Here is a 22,713-nt window from a genome sequence, read left to right as displayed (position 1 = left end):
CCGAGGCAGGATATACCAAATGCGGCAGCGGGGAAAGCCCAGGACCGCGGCGCAAGTCCCCTTCCACCCGTCCCGAAGTGCGGTGAGGGGAGTGGTTATGAGGATGAGGTTAAGAGAACGGCCTCGGCCAAGAGGAGCAGCATAAGTCCGAACGCGCTCCCGCTTCTCCAAGACCTAGGCTAGGGGCGCGGGAAACCCTTACCAGCACCCGGCCCAGCGCGGCGCCCGCCTCCAGCGGACCACACCCCCAGTGTCACGTGACCGGCAAGGTCCTCTCTCCGATCCCCAGATATGGGTGAGCCCATTTGCAGGCGCGGAGGGGGAGTCAGGGAGGATGTTGCTTCAATTAAAAGTGAGGGGGCAGTGGGCGGGACGAACGTGCAGACGACTGTGGCTGGACGTCAGGTTGGCGGTGACGCGCGTGCGCGCCCCCGGCCGGAGGTAACGGCGGGAAGCTTCGGATGCGCGCTCGCGGCATCTCCGTAACAGCATGTGCGAACGTCGGACGAAAGAGGGGTGGCAGTGCCTGCAGGCAGCTCTGGCTGTGGTGGGGCCGCGGCCCGAGCGGTCGTATGGCCCGGGGCCGGCTTCCTCAGCGGCCCGCTGGCCTCCAGGCTCGCCCCCGCCGGCCCGGGTCCGCCCCTGCGCCCCACCCTTCGGCCTCGCAGCTGACGCCCTGCGGACCCGCGAAGCCAGATATGGCTTCCCCCAGCGCACTGTTCGGGCCAGCCACGTGGTCAGCCCTTCCCCGGAGGCCGGGCCGGCGGGAGGGCTGCGGGGTGGGCGAGCTGCTCATCTTCCCCGAGCGGAATCGGCCGCGGGCCAGTCTTCCACTTCAGGGGAGAGACCCCCGGCCCAGTCCTTCCGCCTGGGCTGCCTCATCTGGTTAGCTTCCTCACATTGTTGAGACTTAGGTCTTTGATGGCGGGTGATAGCGGTTCATTTATGGGTGGGAAGTTTAGCAAGTTGTAAAAAGTGAGTTTATTTAAAAACCTTAATGTTAGTACATTAGGCAGTGAAATGTGGCAGAAATCATGAAGGTCTGAAGTTGGGGAACCCTGAACTTTAGGATTGCTCCATTCAAATCAGGGATGGGAAATAGATAATGAAGTAAGGGAATAAAAGGAACGGGTTCTTAGAATACTTTAATCATGAAGGTATTTGAAGGCAGTAAATCTCGGCTCATAATGTGTTGTTTTGTTTTGTTTTTTTAATGTCTTACAACATCAGGGTAAAGATGAGCTTGCTCTCAGCGACTAGTCATCGTTTACAGTTACAACACTCTTACTTGCAGAGTAGTTTTCCTTGAGCCTTACAGACAATTCCTAAGCCAATCTTAAAATTTTTTTTCTTCCTTTAATAAAAGCAGTATTGTAGGATTTGTGCCCTGTATTTATACAGTTCCCCACATGCTTGCATTTAATTTTATTTTCTAGATACGAAGAGGAAATCATAAGGATCGTTAACTACATGTTGCCTTCAAATATTTTTATTTATATTGATCATAGCTGTAGCTTAATGATATAACAAAGGGTATGTATTTTCTTATTTGGAATGCAGTGTCATCTTTAGGTTGATTTTTATCCTGAGCTTCTTGCCTTTTGACCATATCATTACCAGTGATCAGTATGGTAAGAATGACTGAAATTAAAGTGGGTTAGATATTTATAAACATTCAGTCACACTGCTCTTTAAAATGTATTCAGGTTTTAACAATTATTTGTAGTTATTGTATATGTTAATTGTACTGATGCCACTTGTCTCCCATTAAAAGGTAGAACACCTTTGTTTGTTCCTTCCTGTTCTCACTTATGTAGTAGTGGTGGCAGATGGTAACAGCGTCAGTGGTCCAATTTATCAGAGCTTCCTACTTTTAAACATATGTCAACTTGATTTGAAATTCAGCTAAAGCCAACATTGACCTGGGCTTCAGGAATTGAATTTTCGGTTTTTATGTTACTTTAGTTTTTTTTTCTTCAAGAGCTAAGTTTGTGTTTTCAGTTTTACAAAACCACAGTATTGTCATCACATCTATGAAAATTAATAAAAATCCCATAATGTCAATATTCAGTCTGGGTTCAGGTTTCCCCACCTGTCCCATACATGTATTTTTATAAGTAGCTTGTTTGGATCAAAATCCCGTAGAGATCCACGTGTTGCATTGAGTTGATAACACCTTTTCAGTCTTTTTTAATATAGCAGTTTCATTGCCTCTCTTTTTTCCCTTAACATTCTAGATTTAGTTGATTGCATCCACATGGTATCCTTTAACTTGTACATCTATTCCCTTTATTCCCTCTAAACTGGTAGTAAGGTCTGGAAATGCACTGTCCAATATAGTAGGTATCAGCCATCAGTGGCTATTTAAATGAATTAAAATGAAATAAAGCTAAAGATTTCAGTTCCCTAGTTGCATTGGCCACATTTCAAGGGCCCAATAGTTTGGTGTATATGTAAAATATTTCCATAATTGCATAAAGTTCTGTTGAACAGCACTGATCTAGAAGCTTGATCAGATTCAACCTTGACTTTTTTTGTGGGGGTGAGGGCAGGGCAAGATTTCATCGGTGGTGCAAAACACTCCAGAGAGGCACATGATGTTTGAGTTTTCTCTCTGTGTTGTTAAAATTGAGCATTGTAGTGGGTTCAGGTGTTGTCAGCTCAGTCCATCCATCATGAAATTCTCCATGAGCCTTTCACTTAATGGTGAGATCCTTTCATGGATTTAGGTTGGCTATATCCACTATTGGCATTGGCAGTTGCAATACGGTGATTTTCTGATTCTGTCATTCCTCAGCATTTATTAGCTGGAAATTTTTTATGAAGAAGAACTTTTTACTTCACCAGCTATTTGACTACCCCACCAGCTATTTGAAATACAGTTTGTATAGGAAAGGCAAGAAAAATGCTTAATTCTTTCCCTCTATTTTCAGAACACAGTAATGAGTTGGTGGCCTAGCAACCTCCAAAGGTAACCATGAGGGTTTTGCCTTTTTTTTTTTTTTATCATCATGAAATTATAGACTTGAATATATTTAAACTTTCAACCTACTGCAGTATTTTTTTGGGGGGGTACTCAAGTTGTCCTGTTGTTGGCGAGTGGCAGCCTGTTTAAGTTGGCTTCTGTCCACTTTGATATGACCAGTAATCTTTGAGAGTTTCCTTATTTTCTGGTAAAACATGTTCCTGGCTCATTTAAACATTTCTGGCCACCAAGAAGCCCTGGTTCCTTTCAGTGGGAGATGGTGTTTAGAGACCAGTCTGGGTGCTGAAGGTACTCTTGCTACTAGATTGGTCACTGGTTTTAGGATTTACAGTGGCCAAAGTTAGGAAATATGTACATTTTTTAAAAAGAGAAGTATCCAGAATTCACACTGATATTTCCAATTTAATTTCATAGTTTTTTTTAAACACTTGATTTTATATTTGTATCTTTTTTGCCTATTAACATACTTTTTCTGTATTATATATAATGCTTTCAAATTAATGATACTAATTTTACTATTAACAATATGATTCCTGAGTGATGTTTAGGGTTTCTGTATAGTACGTTTTTGTCCTTGGTATATATCCCAGTTGGAATATGTACAGTAAAATTGTTGCATTTTAAAACCAATGAAACAATTTGTTATATGGTAAGGGTGCCAACTTGATATCTAATTGATAGTTGATTTATTTCATTTTGTTTCCAATTTTTTTTTTTTTTTGGCGATATGCGGCCTCTCACTGTTGTGGCCTCTCCTGTTGCAGAGCACAGGCTCCGGACGCGCAGGCTCAGCGGCCATGGCTTACGGGCCTAGCCGCTCCGCGGCATGTGGGATCCTTCTGGACCAGGGCACGAACCTGTGTCCCCTGCATCGGCAGGTGGACTCTCAACCACTGCGCCACCAGGGAAGCCCCTATTTCCAATATTTTTCAATACTGCTTTTTTTTCCAACTGGATTTCTTTCATTATATTATAAAACATTAGCATAGTGCCTGTAAAACAAATAGCTGTTAAGGTATACATCCAGACAAGTTTAGCTTCCTGTTTTCTTTACCCTATTTCCCTTCCTTATAGGTATCATATTTACCAGCTTTGAGCTTATCCTTCCAGAAGAACAAATACACTATATATATTATATATTTATATATAATTATATATCCTTAATATATTCTGACATTTATATTATATATAACATATATATAATTTATATTTATGCAATATATATAATATGTATCTAATTTTCTCCCTTTCATAGGTAAAAAGTAGGGTTTGCATATATTGTTTTGTATCTTGCTTTTTTCATCTAATATTATATGCCCTGTAGATCCCACCATAGAAGTATGTAGAGATCGTTTTCCCTTTTCACAGCTTCATAGTATTATTCCATTGGTGGATGAATATTCAACTAGTTCCCTGTCGATAGGCATTTGTGTTGTTTCCTACTCTTGCAAATAGTCCTGCAATGTATATCCTTCTGCATGTATGGTTTTGTATTCTTGCCAACATATGTTTGGGATAGATTCCTAGAAGTGTCATTGTTGGATCAAAGGGTAAATGCATATATTTCAGTTGCTAAGTATTGTCAGAATTTCCTCTATAGCAGTTGTACCGTTTTGCATTCCTACCTACAGTGTATGTGAATGCCTGTTCCCATAGCCTTGTCATCAGAGCGCATTTTCAAACTTAATTTTTCATTAATCTAATACAGAAGAAAGGGTAACTCAGTGTAGTTTAAATTTGTGTTTCTCTTATTGTAAACAAGGTTGAGCATGTTTTCATATGTTTAAGGTCATTTGCATTTCTTTTTATGAGAACTCTTTGTTCATACCTTCTGCACATTTTTCTATAGATTTTTATTTTTCCTTCAGTTTTTAGAAGCTCTTTATATATTTGGTTAGTTAACCCCTTGTGATAAAACTTTCAAGTAATGTCATCTGTCTTTCAGCTTTGCTTACAGCATTTTTCCCATGTAAAAGTGTAGTTTTGTCTACTAAGATTTCTTAGTCTTAGCCCCTTATTCTTTCTGGATTTTGAGTCATAGTTTGGACAGTGTTTTGAAATTTCATTTTTATTTTGGAAAATTTCTTTGATACTTTATCTGATAATTTTTTTCCCTTAAATTTAAGTAGGAACCTTTCTGGACAGTCATAAATGATATTGATTAGTTATTGGAGCAGGCACAGTTTATCAGTCATAGTATATCTGTCATAGCCATAAATCTTTGTAATCACAGTAACACCAAGGCAGGTAAGGGACAAAGCATTGTTATCTTCCTTTAAATGAGACTTGATGAGTAGGCATATTCCTTCTCTTAGTACACATATCTAACCAGAGTTTTTATTTTCTTCCTGTGTCCCATTTTGTGAGTAATTTGATCTTGGGTGCATACTCTGGATATTTTTCCTGATCTGTAAAATAGGTTAAATTGGAGCCCTTTGGGTTCTTTCTAGCTCTTAAATTCCAATATGTTAATGAATATCAAAGATTTGCGCATTACTAGATACCCTCTTTGTTTTTTGTTTTTTTTAATTTTGGTTGTGCTGGGTCTTCGCATGCGGGCTTCTCTCATTGTGGTGTGCAGGCTTTAGTTGCCCTGCGGCATGTGGGATCTTAGTTTTCCGACCAGGGATTGAACCCGGGTCCCCTGCATTGGAAGGTGGATTCTTAACCGCTGGACAACCAGGGAAGTCCCTAGGTAACCTCTTTGGATTCTTTTTTCCTAAGATTTAAAGTATGTTTTCCCTGCTTCCCAGACTTGGTGAAAAAGCCTGTATTTCCTTTAACCATTTTATTCTAGATTTCACTGATTTAAAGTAGTCTTCATTCGAAACGAGAGTTTTAAATATAACTTCTGTTCGTTGATATCTTGGTCTAACTGCAGAAATGACTAAGAGTGTCCTGTACCAATTGTAGAGCTACACAGTTTCCATTTAACTACATTAACATTTCATGTTAGTGGCAAGGAGCAGCAGATTATCAAACAGTAATTGCTTAAATTTGTATTTATTTGGATAAAGAATAAATTTTATATAATTACCACATGGCACAGGCAAAAAAGAAAGCAAATGGTGTAGTGCGTGGAGCTGAATGAGGGTCAGGTTGGTTAGGAAAGGAGTCAGTGATATAGCTGTGAGAAACTCGGATGAGAAAAGTCCCCAGAAGATCTGAGTCCTTGCTGTTTACCAGATCCTCAGGAATGAGAAATGATGGTTTGTCAGCTGCTCGAGGAGATGGTGAAAGTATTGTTAAAAGATCATTATATATTAGTAAGATTATTTTCCACAGAGAATGTTACTGTTTCCTCCCCACCCCATCCCCACCGTTTTTTTTTTTAAAAACAGAGATCTCCTTAACTAAGTCTTAGACCATGATTTTAATTTCTGAAATGGCTATTTTCCCCTATGTGGACTATTTTCACTGTTGTGCTACTGCCACCTGGTGGCCATGGTGGTGACATCATAGTTAAGTTTGTATATTTTTTCCTGTGTCCAGACTTTTCAATTTGATTTGATTTTGTTTATGCCAAGAACACATTATTAAATCAAAAGAAGATATGATGATGTATTTTAAGATCTGGAGTACTGTAAAATATATAAAGATTGCACAATGGCTGGAACTTAGGAGTCACATTGCTTAGGTTTGAATCCTAGGACTGTGGTTTGTAGTTTACCATAATCAAGTTATTTAACCTTCTGAGCCTCAGTTTCCTCAAAGTAATAGTAGTTATGTTTTAAAATTGTTATGAAGATTGAATCTGACAATATAGACAGGCAGAACAGTTGAGCATTCAGTGACTTTTAGCTTCTATTATAAATATTCCTAATTACTAAATAATATCATCCAGAAAATATATTAATGTATTGTATGTTACTAAATCTGTTTCTAATATATATTACTAAATGTATTTTTTAAGAATAACATGACCTAAAGGAGTATAATTCTACTAATGATAGTTTTGAATAACTGTAGTAGCTCTGTCCTGAGGAAGAGCACTTTCCTATGTATTTAATAAATATCCATATAGAGTTGTCAGGAGCATGGTGCAGAATATATGTAATTGGCTATTAGAATCCCACTAAAAAGCTGGAAGAAACCTTGGAGATTATATAGATCATGCTTCTTACTTTATGGAGGCAAAAACTGAAGTCCAAGGACACAAAGCTACTTAGTTGCAGAGTAGGACTCTATCCTGGGTTTCCATCTACATGGTACTGTGTGAACTGTGTACTGCCTCTCAGTTCCCTAGAGTGGATCAAAACACAGAATCTGCATCCTCTTGTAATTGACTGTATCATTGTTTGAAAGAAAGTGGAATAGACCATGAAAACATTTTTCTTTAGGTTTTTATTTTGTCTAATGTTGGTGTAATACAAAGGATAAACCAGCTGGAAAGAAATCCTCTCTGCCATATGTGTGCATGAACAGTTATTTAGTACTCCTGTTAGTAACTTTAGAAATAGATGCAAATAACGTGTAGTGGTTGTATTTTCCAGTCTTCTCGTTCTCCTGTGTCTCAGTTTTATCTCCCTTCCCTTCTTTCTCTGCTAGACTCTTCTCTGTAGTTCTCCAGCTATGACCAGTTGGCATAGGGGTATAGGTGAAAAGGGAGGGGAATTGAGATACATTCAGCCAAAAGCATTCAGCACAGGCCAGGTTGAAATGCTACTCTAAGCCCTGGAGCTGCAGGTGTGGAAAAAACTGGTTTTCTACCCTTGACGGTTGAATAGTAGGGGAAAAAGGTGTGCAAAAGGACATTTCCAGGGTGGTGTAACTCCTATGAAAGAACCTGTTAAGGACTGGGAGCAATGAAGTGCAGAGGAGGGAGGGCCCACGTAGCTGCCTCTTAGGTGAGGGAAGGTGTTCTAGGAGCTTCATGGGCCTGTCATCTAGCCGGTGAGTAGGATCTCCCATGATGGGCCAAGAAGTTGAAGCGCAGGGCATTTAACCTCTTTACAATATCTCTTTAAAAGAAGCTACACGTTTCCTCTGACCTCTCAATTTGTTAGTGTCAGTGTTCCTCTGTTGCTAGCACCCCATCTCCACCCAAGCCCACTCTTACATGAGGAAGTAGGGATGTGACAGTGAGGTATTTGATTTCAGTCGTGCAGGGGGAGTGTCAGTGGCAATTCAGATCATTTTAAATTGTTTTGTTTTAGTCTGAAATGTATTTGGTTCCAGTATTTCTTGAAGAGATATTCCTTGACTGCTTCTACAGTCATCTTAAGGAGTGCTGCATTTTCTCATTGTTATTTGTATGCTTTCATTTACATTCTTAAGTTTGTAAGTTGGAATGTTAGAACATAAAAAATGAATTTTCTCCTGACAGAGTTCTTTGCTTTCCCAGTTGCCAAAACAAAGGGGATTTGGCGATGGAGGCTTTGTTGGAAGGAATACAAAATCGGGGACATGATGGGTAAGTTTGCTTTGACCTTAAGCTTCTCACTGAGTTTAAAAAGCATGTCTGAGTTATGCCTCTGACCATTCTGTGCTTTGGGTACAGAAGCAGAAGTGTGAGCAAAATCTAAGCTGATCCATGTCGTGTTTGTGGACAGTATCTCCCCTTGGGGTGTTTCCCTCATCTCAGCAGTGTGAAGCTGGATGCTTACTATCATCCCAGTTAAATTTTCTGCTTTTAAAAAGGTAAAGGCTATAGAGGTTTTATGACACTAAGAACAAATGCTTTTTTTTAAAAAAGTATTTAAGCCTTAGGAGTTATCTCTGTGGCCATTCCCGGAAATCTCTGAATCCAGTACATCTGTGTCCACTTCTGTTTCTACCTTTGTAACATCTGGCATGTGTCCACTTCTGTTTCTACCTTTGTAACATCTGGCATCTCCAGAAACATTGAAGGATATCAGTAAGTTTACAACAATAAGATAGGATGCGGTAAGTTTCTAATAATAAGTTGGAAAGAAATAGTTGGAATAAATTTGGCTCAAGGATGGAGGTTCTTAAAACAGCTCTTAAAACTGTATTGTCACTTCCCCAATAGCCTACTTGTTTCCAAAGCTTTTTATTTTGTTTGACTAGCTGAGAATGTGACATATGCTTGCCTGGATTCTTCCTGAAAGCTTCCCTAAAATGTTACAGAAGAGCTAGTTGTTGGTTGTGGAAGCCTCACTCACAAACCAGACTTCAAACATAAACCTTGCGTTTGACCAGTTGACTTAGGCTTTAGGTCGGCTACTGGAGGAGGACAAACTTTGTGGAATAAGTGATCATCTTATGTGAGCATTAAAAGGAAAAGCTCAGAGATCCTGTTCTCTGCTTCTGATTATTTGTTGACACTGTTCCACTTCAGGTAGCTTTACATCTTGCCATATTTTTACATGTGAAAGATGAAAAGCCACTTGGAGATATGTTCTATGTTCTTAAGGGCCTGTCTTTATTTATAGGGGATTTTTGACATCCTGTGAAGCAGAACTACAGGAGCTCATGAAACAGATTGACATAATGGTAGCTCATAAAAAATCTGAGTGGGAAGGACAGACACATGTTCTAGAAACTTGCTTGGACAACCGTGAACGGGAACTTAAGGCTCTCAGGAGTCAGGTGGATATGAAACACAAAGAGGTAAAGCAGATGATTTGCTACTCTTTTTGATATTTTCATCTTACCTTTTATAATAAATATGTTTCTTAAATATTTGTTGAAGAAAGCATTTAAAAATTTTTGAATTCAATTTATTTAAAACAAAACAAAACAAAACACAGTTCACCCATTTCTCCCATCCCCTGATCCGAGCCTTGTCTCTTGCAGCCACCAATCTGTTCTCTATATCTATGAGCTTATTTTTTGTTTGTTTCTGTAGATTCTACATGTAAGGGAGATCATACAATATTTGTTTTTCTTTGTCTGAATTATTTCAGTTAGCATAATGCCTTCAAGGTCTAGCCATGCTGTGGCACATGGCAACTTTTTTTTATGGCTGAATAATATTCTTTATATATGTGTGTGTGTACCACAGTTTCTTTTTTTTAAAAATAAATTTATTTATTTATTTTATTTTTGGCTGTGTTGGGTCTTTGTTTCTGTGCGAGGGCTTTTTCTAGTTGCGGCAAGCGGGAGCCACTCTTCATCACAGTGCGCGGGCCTCTCACTGTTGCGGCCTCTCTTGTTGCGGAGCACAGGCTCCAGACGCACAGGCTCAGTAGTTGTGGCTCACGGGCCCAGTTGCTCTGTGGCATGTGGGATCTTCCCAGACCAGGGCTCAAACCTGTGTCCCCTGCATTGGCAGGCAGACTCTCAACTACTGCACCACCAGGGAAGCCCCCCACAGTTTCTTTATCCATTCATTCATCAATAAATACTTAGGTTGTTTCTAGGTATCTTTGTTATTGTAAATGAAGCTGCAGTGAACAGGGGGGTGCATATATCTTTTTGAATTAATTTTTTTTTGTTTTCTTCAGATAAATACCCAGAGTGGAATTATTGGATCATATGGTAGTTCTATTTTTAATTTTTTGAGGCATCTCCATACTATTTTCCATAATGGTTGCACCAACTTAACATTCTCAACCAAGTGTACAAGGGTTCCCTTTTGTCCACACCCTTGCCAACACTTGTTATTTGTTGTCTTTTTGATACTAGCCATCCTGCAAGGTGTGAGTTGATATCTCTGTGGTTTTGATATGCATTTCCCTGATGATTAGTGATGTTGACCATCTTTTTCATGTACCTGTTGGTCATCTGTATGTCTTCTTTGGAAAAATGTCTGTTTGGATCTTCTGCCCAGTTTTTCAGTGGATAGTTTGTTTTTTTGCTATTGAATTGTAAAAGTTCTTTGTATATTTTGGATATCAGCCCCTTGTCAGATACATGATGTGCAGTTATTTTCTCCCATTCAATAAGTTGCCTTTTCATGTTGTTGATGATTTACTTTGCTGTGTAGAAGCTTTTAGTTTGAAGTAGTCTCACTTGTGTAGTTTTGCTTTTGCTGCTTTTACTTTTTTTGCTTTTGCTTTTGGTGCAGATTCAAAATATCATCACTAAGACCTATATCAAGGAGCTTACTGCCTATGTTTTCTTCTAGGAGTTTTATGGTTTCAGGTCTTACGTTCAAGTCTTTAATCCATTTTGAGTTAATTTTTGTGAATGGTGTAAGATAGTGGTCCAGCTTCATTCTCTTGCATGTGGCTGTCCAGTTTTCCCAACATCATTTATTGAAGAAACTGTCCTTTCCCCATCGTTTATTCTTGGTTTATTTGTCATAAATTAATTGATCGTATATGTGTGGGTTTATTTCTGCGATCTCTATTCTCTGTTCTGTTCTATCGATCTATGTCTCTGTTTTTATGCCAATACAGTACCATTTGTATGTAATAATAGCCTTATAATATACTTTGAAGTTAGGGAGTGTGGTGCCTCCAGCTTTGTTCTTCTTTCTCAAGATTGCTTTGGCTATTCAGTTCCATGCAAGTTTTAAGATTTTTTGTTTTATTTGTATGAGAAATGCCATTGGAATTTTGATAGGGATTGCACTGAATCTGTAGATTGCTTTGGATAGTATGGCAGTTTCAACAATATTGATTCTCTCAATCCATGAGCATAGAATATCTTTCCACTTATTTGTGTCTTTTTCAGTTTCTTTCATTAATGTCTCGTAGTTTTCAGTATACAGATCTTTCACCTCCTTGGTTAAATTTATTCCTAGGTATTTTATTTTTGATGCAGTTGTATATGGGGTTGTTTTCTTAATTTCTCTTTTTGATAGTTATTATTTAAAAAAACAATAGATTTTTGTGTATTCATATTGTATCCAGTAACTTTATTGAATTCATTTATTAGTTCTGTTAGTTTGTGATAGAGTCTTTAGGGTTTCCTAGCTATTTTCATGTGATCTGCAAACAGTGAGTTTTACTTCTGCCTTTTCGATTTGGATGCCTTTTCTTTCTTTTTTTTGCCTAACTATTCTGGCTAGTATTTCTAATACTATGTTGAATAAAAGTGGTGAGAGTGGACATCCTTGTCCTGTTCCTGACCTTAGAGGAAAAGCTTTGAGCTTTTCAATATTGAGTATGATTTAGCTGTAGGCTTGTCATATATGACCTTAACTATGTTGAGGTATGTTTCCTCTATACCTGCTTTTTTGAGAGATTTGAGATTTTATTATAAATGGATTTAAATTTTGTCAAATGCTTTTTATGCATCTGTTGAGGTGATCATGATTTTTGTCTTCATTTTGTTAATGAGGTGTATCACACTGACTGATTTACAGATATTGGACAATCCCTGTATCCTTAGAATAAATTTCACTTCATGATTGTATATGATCCTTTTAATGTGTTGCTGAATTCAGTTTGCTAATATTTTGTTGAGAATTTTTGCATCTGTGTTCATCGGGGATATTAGCCTGTAAAAAGAAAGTTTTTTTGTTTGGTGGCACTCTTGTCTGGTTTTGGTATCAGGCTAATACTGGCCTCATAAAATGTGTTTTGAAAAGATTCCCCCTCTTATATTTTTTGGAAGAATTTGAAAAAGCTTGATATTAATTCTTCTTTGAATGTTTGGTGGAATCCACCAGTGAAGCCATTTGGTCCTGGACTTTTGTTTGTTGAGAGTTTTTGTTGAATGAATTGATCTGCTTGCTGGTAAGTGGTCTGTTCATATTTTCTATTTCGTCATGATTCAGTCTTAGTAGCTTATATGTTTGTCAGAGTTTATCCTCTTCTTGTAGTTTGTCCAATCTGTTGGCATGTAATTTTTCATAGTAGTCTGTATGATCCTTTGTATTTCTGTGGTGTCACTTGTAATATCTCCTCTTTCATTTCTGACTTACTTGAGTCTTTTCTCTTTATTTTCTTGGTGAGTCTAGCTGAGGTTTTGTCAATTGTATTTCTCTTTTCACAGAACTAACTCCTAGTTTCATTGATCTTTTCTGTTGTCTTTTTAGTCTCTATTTCATTTATTTCTGCCCTAATTTACTAACTTTGGGCTTTTTTTGTTCTTTTTCTAGTTCTTTAAGGTGTAGTTAGGTTGTTTGTCTGAGGCTTTTCTTGTTTCTAGAGGTAGGTGTTTATCACTATGAACTTCCCTCATAGAACTGTTTTTGCTGCATTCTGTAAATTTTGGCATGTTACATTTCCATTTTGTTTTTCTCAAGGTATCTTTTGATTTCTCTTTTGATTTCTTCTTTGCCCATTGGTTATTCAGTAGCATGTTGTTTAATCTCCACATATTTGTGTATTTCCCATTTTTCTTCATGTAATTTCTCATTTCATGCCATTGTGGTTGGAAAAGATGCTTGATATGATTGCAGTCTTCTTAAATTTATTAAGACTTGATCTGTGGCCTAACATGATCTATCTTGGAAGATGTTCCATATACGCTTGAGAAGAATATGTATTCTGTTGCTTTTGGATAGAATAGTCTATAAATATGTGTTAAGTCCATCTGGTTTAACATGTTGTTTAAGGCTGATGTCTCCTTATTGATTTTCTGTCTGGATGATCTTTCCATTGATGTAAGTGGGATATTAAAGTTCCCTACTGTTATTGTATTGCTGTCTATGTCTCCCTTTAGGTCTGTTAATAATTGTGCTACATGTTTAGGTGCTCCTATGTTGGCTGCATAAAGATTTACAAATGTTATATCCTCTCATTGGATTAACCCCTTTATCATTATGTAATGTCTTCTTTGTCTCTTATTAAAGCATTTATATTAAAGTCTTTTTTTGTGTGTGTGTGATATAAGTATAGCTACTCCATCTTTCTTTGCCATTTCCATTTGCGTGGAATCTCTTTTACCATCCCTTCACTTTCGGTCTGTGTCCTTATATTGAAATTGTATCTCTTACAGGCAGCATATATAGGTGTGTCTTGCTTTTTATTCCTTCAGCCACTCTATGTCTTTTTGTTGGAGAATTTAGTCCATTTACATTTAAAGTTATTATTGATGGGCATGTCCTTATTGCCATTTTGTTAATTGTTTTCTAGCAGTTTTTGTAGTTTCTCTCTGTTCCTTTTTTCTTCTCTTGCTCTCTTCCTTTGTGGTTTGATGACTTTCTTTAGTGGTATGCTTATGTTCCTTTCTCTTTCTCTTTTGTGTATTTATTCTAGGTTTTTGCTTTGTGGTTGACGTGCGTCTTACACTTAACTTATATCTATAACAGTCTATTTTAAGTTGGTAGCATCTTAAGTTTGATCCCATTCTAAAGCTCAACACTTACTCTCATGTTTTATGTTTTTGATGTCACATTTTATGTATTTTTACCTTGTGTATCTTTTAGCTAATTATTATAATCATAGTTGTCTTTTAACCTTTATACTAGCTTTATTAGTGATTAATCCACTACCTTCACTATATATTTACTTTTCCAGTGAGATTTATCCTTTCATATGTGTTCTTGTTACTAATTAGCATCCTTTCTTTCAGCTTGAAGTTCCTTTAAAATTTCTTGTCAGGCCAGTTTAGTTTAGTGGTGGTGAACTCTAACTTCTGCTTCTCTGGAAAACTCGTTATCTCTTCTTCAATTCTGAATGAAAATTTTGCTCGGTAGAGTATTCTTGGTTGGAAGTTTTCTTCTTTCAGCACTTTGAATGTATTGTGCTTTCTGGCCTGCAAAGTTTGTGCTGAAAAATCTGCTCATAGTTTTATAAGGTTTCCCTTGTATAGAACTAGTTGTTTTTCTTCTGCTTCTTTTAAGATTCTCTCCTTGTCTTTAACTTTTGACATTTTAATTATAATGTGTCTTGGTGTGGGTCTCTTTGATAGCATCTTTTTTGGGACTCTCAGGGCTTCCTGGATCTGGATGTCTGTTTCCTTCCCCAAGCTAGGGAATTTTTCAGCCATTATATTTTCAAATAAGTTTTCTGCCCCTTTCTCTCTTCTCCTTCTGGGAGCCCTATAAATTAAATGTTAGTCTGTTTGATGTTGTTCCATAAATTCCTTTTTTCATTCTTTTTTCTTTCTGCTGCTCTGGTTGGGTAAGTTCAACTGCCTTGTCCTTGAGTTGACTGATATTTTCTTCTGCTTCATCTAGTGTGCTGTTGAACCCCTCTAGTGTATTTTTTTCAGTTCAGTTAATACATTCTTTGGCTCTGTGACTTCTATTTGGTACTTTCTTATATTTTTTCGTCTCTTTGTTGAAGTTCTCACTGTGTTCATCCATTCTTCTCCCCATCTTTATGACCATTACTTTGAACTCTTTATCAGGTAAATTACTGATCTCCATTTCGTTAAGATTTTTTCTGAGGTTTATCTTGTTCTTTCATTTGGAACATATTCCTCTCTTTCTTCATTTTGCTCAACTCTCTGTTGGTTTCTGTACAGTAGACGAAACAGCCACTTCTTCTGGTCTTGAAGGAGTGGCCTTGTGTAGGAGACGAACCTTGTTATTACAAGGTTATACCTTGTTATAACCCTGCCTCAGCTCCTGGTTGTCTCTCAAACCTCTGTGCTTGTCCAGGCAGCCTCTTATAGTTTTAGTAGTTCCCAGTAGTTGAAGATATGCCAAGACCTGCTACTGTCCCAGAGTGGAGGATCTCAGCACCTAGATTGAATCTGACTGGTAGCTAACCCTCAGACAGCAGCTTTTATGCAAATATATATAGTTCTGAGGGGCTGCAAGGGTAGGCCACATTGGTCCTCAGAGCCAGGTGATCTAGAGGTGTCCACTATGTGGTGTCCAGATGAACTGTTTTCTGGGTGATACTGATGGGTTGGAGCAAGGCAAAGGGAGAGTGCCTAGATGGTGTCCACAGCCTATATTCCTTGATAGCAACTCCATAGGCCACTAAATGTGAGCCAAACCTGAAGCCTGCTCCTCAGGCCGAAGGTCCAAGACAAGTAAAGAGGACTCTTTCACAGAAACCCTAGGGAGTGTGCCTCATTCTGCTTTCTGTGCAGTGCCTTGGGGTTGGTAGCCTGCCAAGAACTATCCCTCTGATTGCCATAGTCTTGTGGGATCCAGGGATGCAAATCCCTCCAGTCACCTAGAGCTAGGTAATCAAGGGGAGTCCCCTGGGCACCAGCCACGTGTATAGCTACCCTCCAGGAGACACTGGTGCACTAGAGGCAGCAGAGTGTGAGAGCAAAGGTAGCACCTGCCCTCCAAGGTCTCTGGAAAGGATTACAGTCAACCCCAAGATGCATGCCTAATCAGAAGCTTGCCCCTCAGTTAGCAGTCAGGATGATCAGTTAATAGTCTCCCTTCACAGAAAGATTGAGCTCCTGGGTCTGTTGCCTTTGCTGTGCCCTTGGGGTTGTAGCTGTTTAAGAACTCTTTCTCCTTGGGCTACAGTCCTGTAGGACCCATGAGTATAAGCCCTACTGACCACCAGAGCCAGTTGACGTAGAGGTGTTCCCTAGCATCAGTCACAAAAATCCAGGCACCAGACAGGGGCATGAGCTCCTTTCTGGGTGACACCAATTATTACAGTTCCTTGGGACCCAGAACACAAGCTCCCCTGGCCTCCAGAGCCAGGTAACCAAGAATCATATCCTGGGTAGCAGCTGTAAAAGTCAGGACACCTGATGTGTGTAAAAGCTCCCTTCTGAGAGATACTGGTGCTCTGGAGCACAGCAAAGGTAGTGCCTGCCAGTCTTTGTTCCCAGAGCGTTCCAGCAGGCTCCTAGATGTGTGTGTTGAACTAGATTCCTGCCCCTCTGATGGAGGTTTTAATATAAGCAGGTGAGCCTTATTCACTTTAAGTGTAGGCATGATTGGCTGCCTCTGAGCTGTACTCTGGGGTGGGTGAGTCCAAGCACATGAGCCCTCTAAGAGGTGTTTCTCATCACTATCATTTTGTGGGTCTTGGGATGCAAGACCCATTGGTTTTCAAAAATTAGATGTTTGGGGGGCTTATCTGTCAAGTGCATGTCTTAAAAGCTGGCGTGCCCAATGTGGGGTTTGAACCCCTTGCTCCTCAGGGAGTTTTGAGTTCCCTTCTGGTTGTTGGTTGCTATATCAGGGGTGAGGTTTATGGTGAGATTGTGTCCCCATCTCCCCTACAGGCTTTTTTATGGTTTTCTTCTCTTTAACCCAATGTGTAGTCGTCACTCAGCCAGCCTTTAGGTTCTTTTTTCGAGAGGGAATTGTTCCATATTTAGCTGTAGATCCAGTGAGTCTGTCGGAGGAGGCGAGTTCAGGATCTTCCTACACTGCCATCTTGAACTGGTGATACTGTCTTTTTCATAATGCAAAGAAAGCATTTGTGTGTCAAATTCTGATGGTTTCTTTCAGAAGAAGAATTCATTGGTGAAAATGCATAAGAATGTTAATATTTATTTCAAAGATTATGTTACCTTGGTCACATGTAATACATACAGTAACTTCTTTAAGAAAATGTAAAGAGTGTCACATGATCTTTGTAAAAACCTTCATTCTATTACATGCCTATGTTAATAATCACCGAGTTTAGCGAATGTTGTTTTTGGCCTCATTGTATGACTGCTGTAAAAAGTTAGGCCCCAAATTTAATAATTGGCTTCTTTTTTCTTTTTACAGAAGATGTTGAGGGTAGGAGTTTATTATTTATTTATTTTACTTTTGCTGTGTTGGGTCTTCGTTTCTGTGCAAGGGCTATCTCTAGTTGTGGCAAGCAGGGGCCACTCTTCATTGCGGTGCGCGGGCCTCTCACTATCGCGGCCTCTCGTTGCGGAGCATAGGCTCCAGACGCGCAGGCTCAGTAGTTGTGGCTCATGGACCCAGTTGCTCTGCGGCATGTGGGATCCTCCCAGACCAGGGCTCGAATCCATGTCCCCTGCATTAGCAGGCAGATTCTCAACCACTGCGCCACCAGGGAAGCCCTATAACTGGCTTCTTTTGGTTGGGTTTAAAATAAAATTCAGAAAGCTCTTCTTAAAAATTTTATATTTGTGGGCTTCCCTGGTGGCGCAGTGGTTGAGAGTCTGCCTGCCGATGCAGGGGACGTGGGTTCGTGCCCCGGTCCAGGAGGATCCCACATGCCGCCGAGCAGCTGGGCCCATGGGCCGTGGCCGCTGGGCTTGCGCGTCCGGAGCCTGTGCTCTGCAACGGAAGAGGCCACAGTGGTGAGAGGCCTGCGTACCACAAACAAACAAACAAAAACAAGTGAACAAACAAAAAAATTTATATTTGCACTTGTTGACAATTAGGGAAAAAGAAAGAAAAGAGGAAAATAAATATTATTTGCGATCTCATCACCCAATGTTATTGGTGATTTGGGGGAAAAGTTTAATAACATTTGCTAATTGATTTCTCTTTTTTTTTTTTTTGCGGTATGTGGGCCTCTCACTGTTGTGGCCTCTCCCATTGCGGAGCACAGGCTCCGGACGCATAGGCTCAGCGGCCATGGCTCACGGGCCCAGCCGCTCTGCGGCATGTGGGATCTTCCCGGACCGGGACACGAACCCGTGTCCCCTGCATCGGCAGGCGGACTCTCAATCACTGCTCCACCAGGGAAGCCCTGATTTCTCTTAATTTAGCTGGTACGGTGAAAAGAACATTGAATATTGGAAGGGAAGCAGAAAGCATATATAAGTGCAAGAATTGCCCCTAAATTTCTGGCATCAATGTTGATCTCAGAAGGATTGGAAGAGTTGTAGTGAAACATTGGTCCCAAGCCCCACTTGGATGGGCTTTCCTACCAGTAGGATCACCAGTGCTGTCATTCAGCTTCTTCAGGGGTCCTTCTGTGAGTGGTAGATTCTGTTGATGATACTCACTTATCAAGAATATTTTAGAAATGTTTCATGTCACAAGGAGAGTGTTAGGCTTCATAAAGTGTTTTTTTCCTTTTTCTCAATTGGCCATGTGCACATTGGGTCAAAGCAGTACAGTTGACCCTTAAACAACGTGGGGGTTGGGGGCATCAACCCCTAATGCATTCGAAAATCCACATATAACTTTACAGTCAATCCTCCTTATCTGAGATTCCACATCCATGAATTCATGTAGTACTATAGTATTTATTGAAAAAAAAATCCATATATAAGTGGACTCATGCAGTTCAACCATGTTGTTCAAGGGTCAACCATACATAGTAACATTGCCCGTGTTAGATTCAGTGTTCTGAGAATGCCACTTGCTAAACTGGAATTTATTTTAAAATTTGGGTAGACTTTTGAGAATGTATTTTAAAATTACACCTCATGAGACTTCCCTGGTGGCGCAGTGGTTAAGAATATGTCTGCCAATGCAGGGGACATGGGTTTGAGCCCTGGTCCGGGAAGATCCCACATGCCACGGAGCAACTAAGCCTGCGAGCCACAACTACTGAAACCCGTGCGCCTATAGCCCGTGCTCCGCAACAAGAGAAGCCACCGCAGTGAGAAGCCCGCACACCACATGAAGATTAGCCCCTGCTCGCTGCAACTAGAGGAAGTCCACATGCAGCAGTAAAGACCCAGTGCAGCCAAAAATAAATAAATAAATTTTTAAAAATTAAAAAAAATAAAATTAGACCTCATGAAAAGATATTGAAGGTGAGTAAAAAAGTGCATGGAATGATAATCATATTTGATTTTTTAAAAATCATAATTTAGGTAGGGTCAGTGCTCCTTGGTAAGTTACTTTAGTTACTACTTCTTTATTTCTCCTGGGGCAAAACAAAAGTAGTTCTGTTTAGAAAGTTAAGGTGATAGTGCTTTCCTAGTTATAAACCACTGTACAGTTGAGCCTTGAACAACCTGTGGGTTAGGGGCACTGATCCCCGATGCACTTGAAAATCTACATATAACTTTACAGTTTGGCCCTTGTAATCTGTATCTGTTCTGAATCTGCAGATTCAACCAACTTTGGGTGGTGTAGTATAGTAGTACATATTTATCGAAAAAAATCCATGTATAAGTGGACCTGCACAGTTCAAATCGTCAACTATATATGTGGATATCTAAGTTGTTTACTTTGTTAGGAACCCATTAAGGAAATTCCTGTATGTGTGATCATGAGAATATTCATGCCGAGGCTGTTGAAACTTATTCCTGCAGCTTAGTTTTGATGTCAAGGGCATTACTGCACTACATGCAGTAATAAAACTACTCGTTTTATTGTGCTTCACTCTATAATGCTTTGCCAATATTGTATTTTTTTAAAAATTGAAGTTTTGTGGCAACCTTGTGTTGAACAAGTCTGTTGGCACCTTTTTTTCTAACAGCATTTGCTCACTTCATGTCTCTGAGTCACATTTTGGTGATTCTTGCAATATTTCAAATCCTCTACCAACATCAAGATTATGACTCACTGAAGGCTCTGATGATGGTTAGCATTTTTTTCTTTAGCCATAAAGTGTTTTTAAATTAAGATATATACATTGTTTTTTAGACATAATACTCTTGCACACTTAGTTGACTACAGTACAGTGTAAACATAACATTTATATGCACTGCAAAACCAAAAAAATACATGTGACTCATTTTACCACAGTATTTGCCTTATTGTGATCTGGAAGGAACCTGCAGTATCTCTGAAGTATGCCTGTACTTAATACCTTAAAGAGGAATTAAAGAGATTGAGTAGATAAGTTCCTTGGTAAAGATTTGAAGATTACAGGTTTGGCCTGGGTACATAAAAGATGTTTAGAAATGTAGCTGTCAATGATTTGCTGCTTCATTGATTGGGTTGCTGGAAGTTGATTAAATTTCTAGAGGTAAAGTGTTTTTACCAAATACTAGTTATAGGAATCTGTTCCATAGAGTTTGTCTGTGAAATTGTAATTTCACTGTGTTATTGGTAATAATATGTTTATAATCTACTTTGAATAGCACATGATAGAAGAACTAGAATATAGAGCTTTAAGTTTTTGTCAGTTTTATTTGTTTGAAAGTTTCAGGCCTAGAAGCAGTTAGTCCTATGGTATAAACCAGTGCTACTGAAATGACAGGTTCATGGTGAGATGAAAGAATTGCACCAGAATGTAAAGTAGTACATTGCATCCTTCACTTCACAGAAAGTTTTGCTGTATAAAAATGTCAGTTGCACTAAACAGTGTGTTTTGTAACGTAGTTGATTTACATTCTGCTTCAAGGTTCTTAAATCACACTGGATTGCTGTTGTGACCAGCTCCAGCCCATCTGCAGATCATACTTGGAGGAGTACTAGTAAAAACAACTTGTTTCATAAGTGAATGATCTGTTTTCTGGTTACATTGTTGGGATTGGATTGGTTTTAATGGACGTTTCTGCTGCTGTTACCTTCTAATGCCCTACAGAGCAGGTAGAGCTAATGAAATAAGTAAGGAATTTGGAGTCTTGGCTGTGCCTTTTCTCAGCTGAATGGCCTTGGACATTAACCTCTCTGAGCCCATTTCATCATGTGTAAAATTAGGATATAATCCCTATATTCCCGTGTTGTTGTGAAGATTGAGTTACTGTTTTAAGAAATCACTTTGAAAACTAAATTGTAGTTGAAACGATATCATCCATACTGACAGTTTTCAAACCTTCGCTTCCATTTCTCTAATGCCATCTCTTGCTCTCAGCAATTAAACTTTCTTCCTCCTCTTTTTCTTTAAGAAATTTAGATATTGTTGTGTGCCCATTAAGAACCAGACTCTGGTAAATAAATGAAATTAAACAATCTTTTCTTCACATTTTATATTTATGCTTTCCTTACATAGTAAATGAAAAGAAAAATGGTTCTACAAAGCTCGTAAGGAAAAACAGTGATCATCTGCCCTAGTCCTCTGAACCTAGGATTCTTGCTTCTCTGAGGCAGTCATTTCAGTATCTTTTACTCTTTTTTTGTTTGTTTGTTATTCTCTTCATATTTCTATATAACATTTTATGGCAATATTCTTAATTTTCAATTTTAACTATTTATCTAATAACTTGTTGCTATGAAAATTAAGGGCTTTGCTCTCATATACAATTTCCATCCCCTCATCCCGCCAGAATTGTATATCTTTATTTTTCATTAGGTCAGTGTTTAGTGTTTATATCAAGATGATAATTATTATTTACAGCTGAGTCAGATAGCATAATAATAATCAAGCTTATTTCTTGTGCAATGTTTTTGTTTTCTGGGGAATTAGTAACTGTCTTATTTTTATTTGCTTTTTAAAAAAGTACCTTCTCAATGATAGGAAGAATCGATAATGCCAATATCTAGATTTGCCATGGATCTCTTTCTTTTATTGCTTCTGCTTTTTTTCACTTTTGTTGTCTTATCTCCTTGTGTGTGTGGGGTTACTTTCTGAGTGGGTTATCAAGCACTGTATTTGTAAAATTATTTGAAGAAATAGTTTAAGACACAGAATAGTGGGTTTTTTTTCCCTTTGGAGAAAGTTTAGGTTTTTTTTTTCAAGTTCCTGGAGTCCCTAGCACTTTGGAGATGCCTGGGGACAGACATTAGCACTCTCTTAAGATCATCTTAAACTGATTTCAGAGATTCAGATGTCTGCAGTTGATTGGCAATTTCAAGAAGGCCTGTTCTACATCTGGCCCATTCTTACTCCTAGGGTACAGCCTTTCAGGGTCCCAACTCAAAGCAAGGAGGGGTTCAGAGCTGTTCTTCTCTTAGCCCCTTGAAGTTATCAAAACTCCTTCGGCCTCTTATCCTTTCAGCTGCCTTCTCTAGTTTCAGTTAATACTTGCCCCAAACTCTGGGCTCACCTCCCTCCACCTCTAGCCTAGCCCAGATGCTGACCTGGTAATTCTTCCCTATCATGTTAGTGCTTGACTTCAGGCACAGTTTTTAAGAAATCTTACTTATATAGTTGTCCTCAGTGTATGGACTGGCCCAGAATACCTAGTCTGCCATTACCAAATGTTAAAGTCTGAAAGATTCACATTTAACTAAGAACATCCTG

At 39.0% G+C, this 22,713-nt stretch overlaps 1 protein-coding gene across 4 annotated transcripts in view; it reads left to right on the top strand.

The window, feature by feature from the left end:
* The first annotated feature begins 354 nt into the window (after positions 1-354).
* CEP63 (centrosomal protein 63) overlaps positions 355-22,713 on the top strand; it is a 78,873-nt gene continuing 56,514 nt past the window's right edge. The window contains exons 1-3 of one of the 4 annotated variants that reach the window (XM_007457549.1): positions 355-441; positions 8,331-8,399; positions 9,382-9,559. In XM_007457549.1, coding sequence (XP_007457611.1) covers positions 8,356-8,399; positions 9,382-9,559 — 222 coding nt within the window. In that variant the 5' untranslated portion in view covers positions 355-441; positions 8,331-8,355. Of the gene's footprint in view, positions 442-698; positions 734-8,330; positions 8,400-9,381; positions 9,560-22,713 lie in introns of those variants that run through there. The other 3 variants (XM_007457547.1, XM_007457550.1, XM_007457548.1) reach the window with 3 other exon arrangements.

The sequence above is a fragment of the Lipotes vexillifer genome, unplaced genomic scaffold (genome assembly GCF_000442215.2).
Source record: "Lipotes vexillifer unplaced genomic scaffold, Lipotes_vexillifer_v1.1 scaffold86, whole genome shotgun sequence".
NCBI lineage: Eukaryota > Metazoa > Chordata > Mammalia > Artiodactyla > Lipotidae > Lipotes > Lipotes vexillifer.
This window is presented reverse-complemented; position numbering and strand designations above follow the sequence as displayed.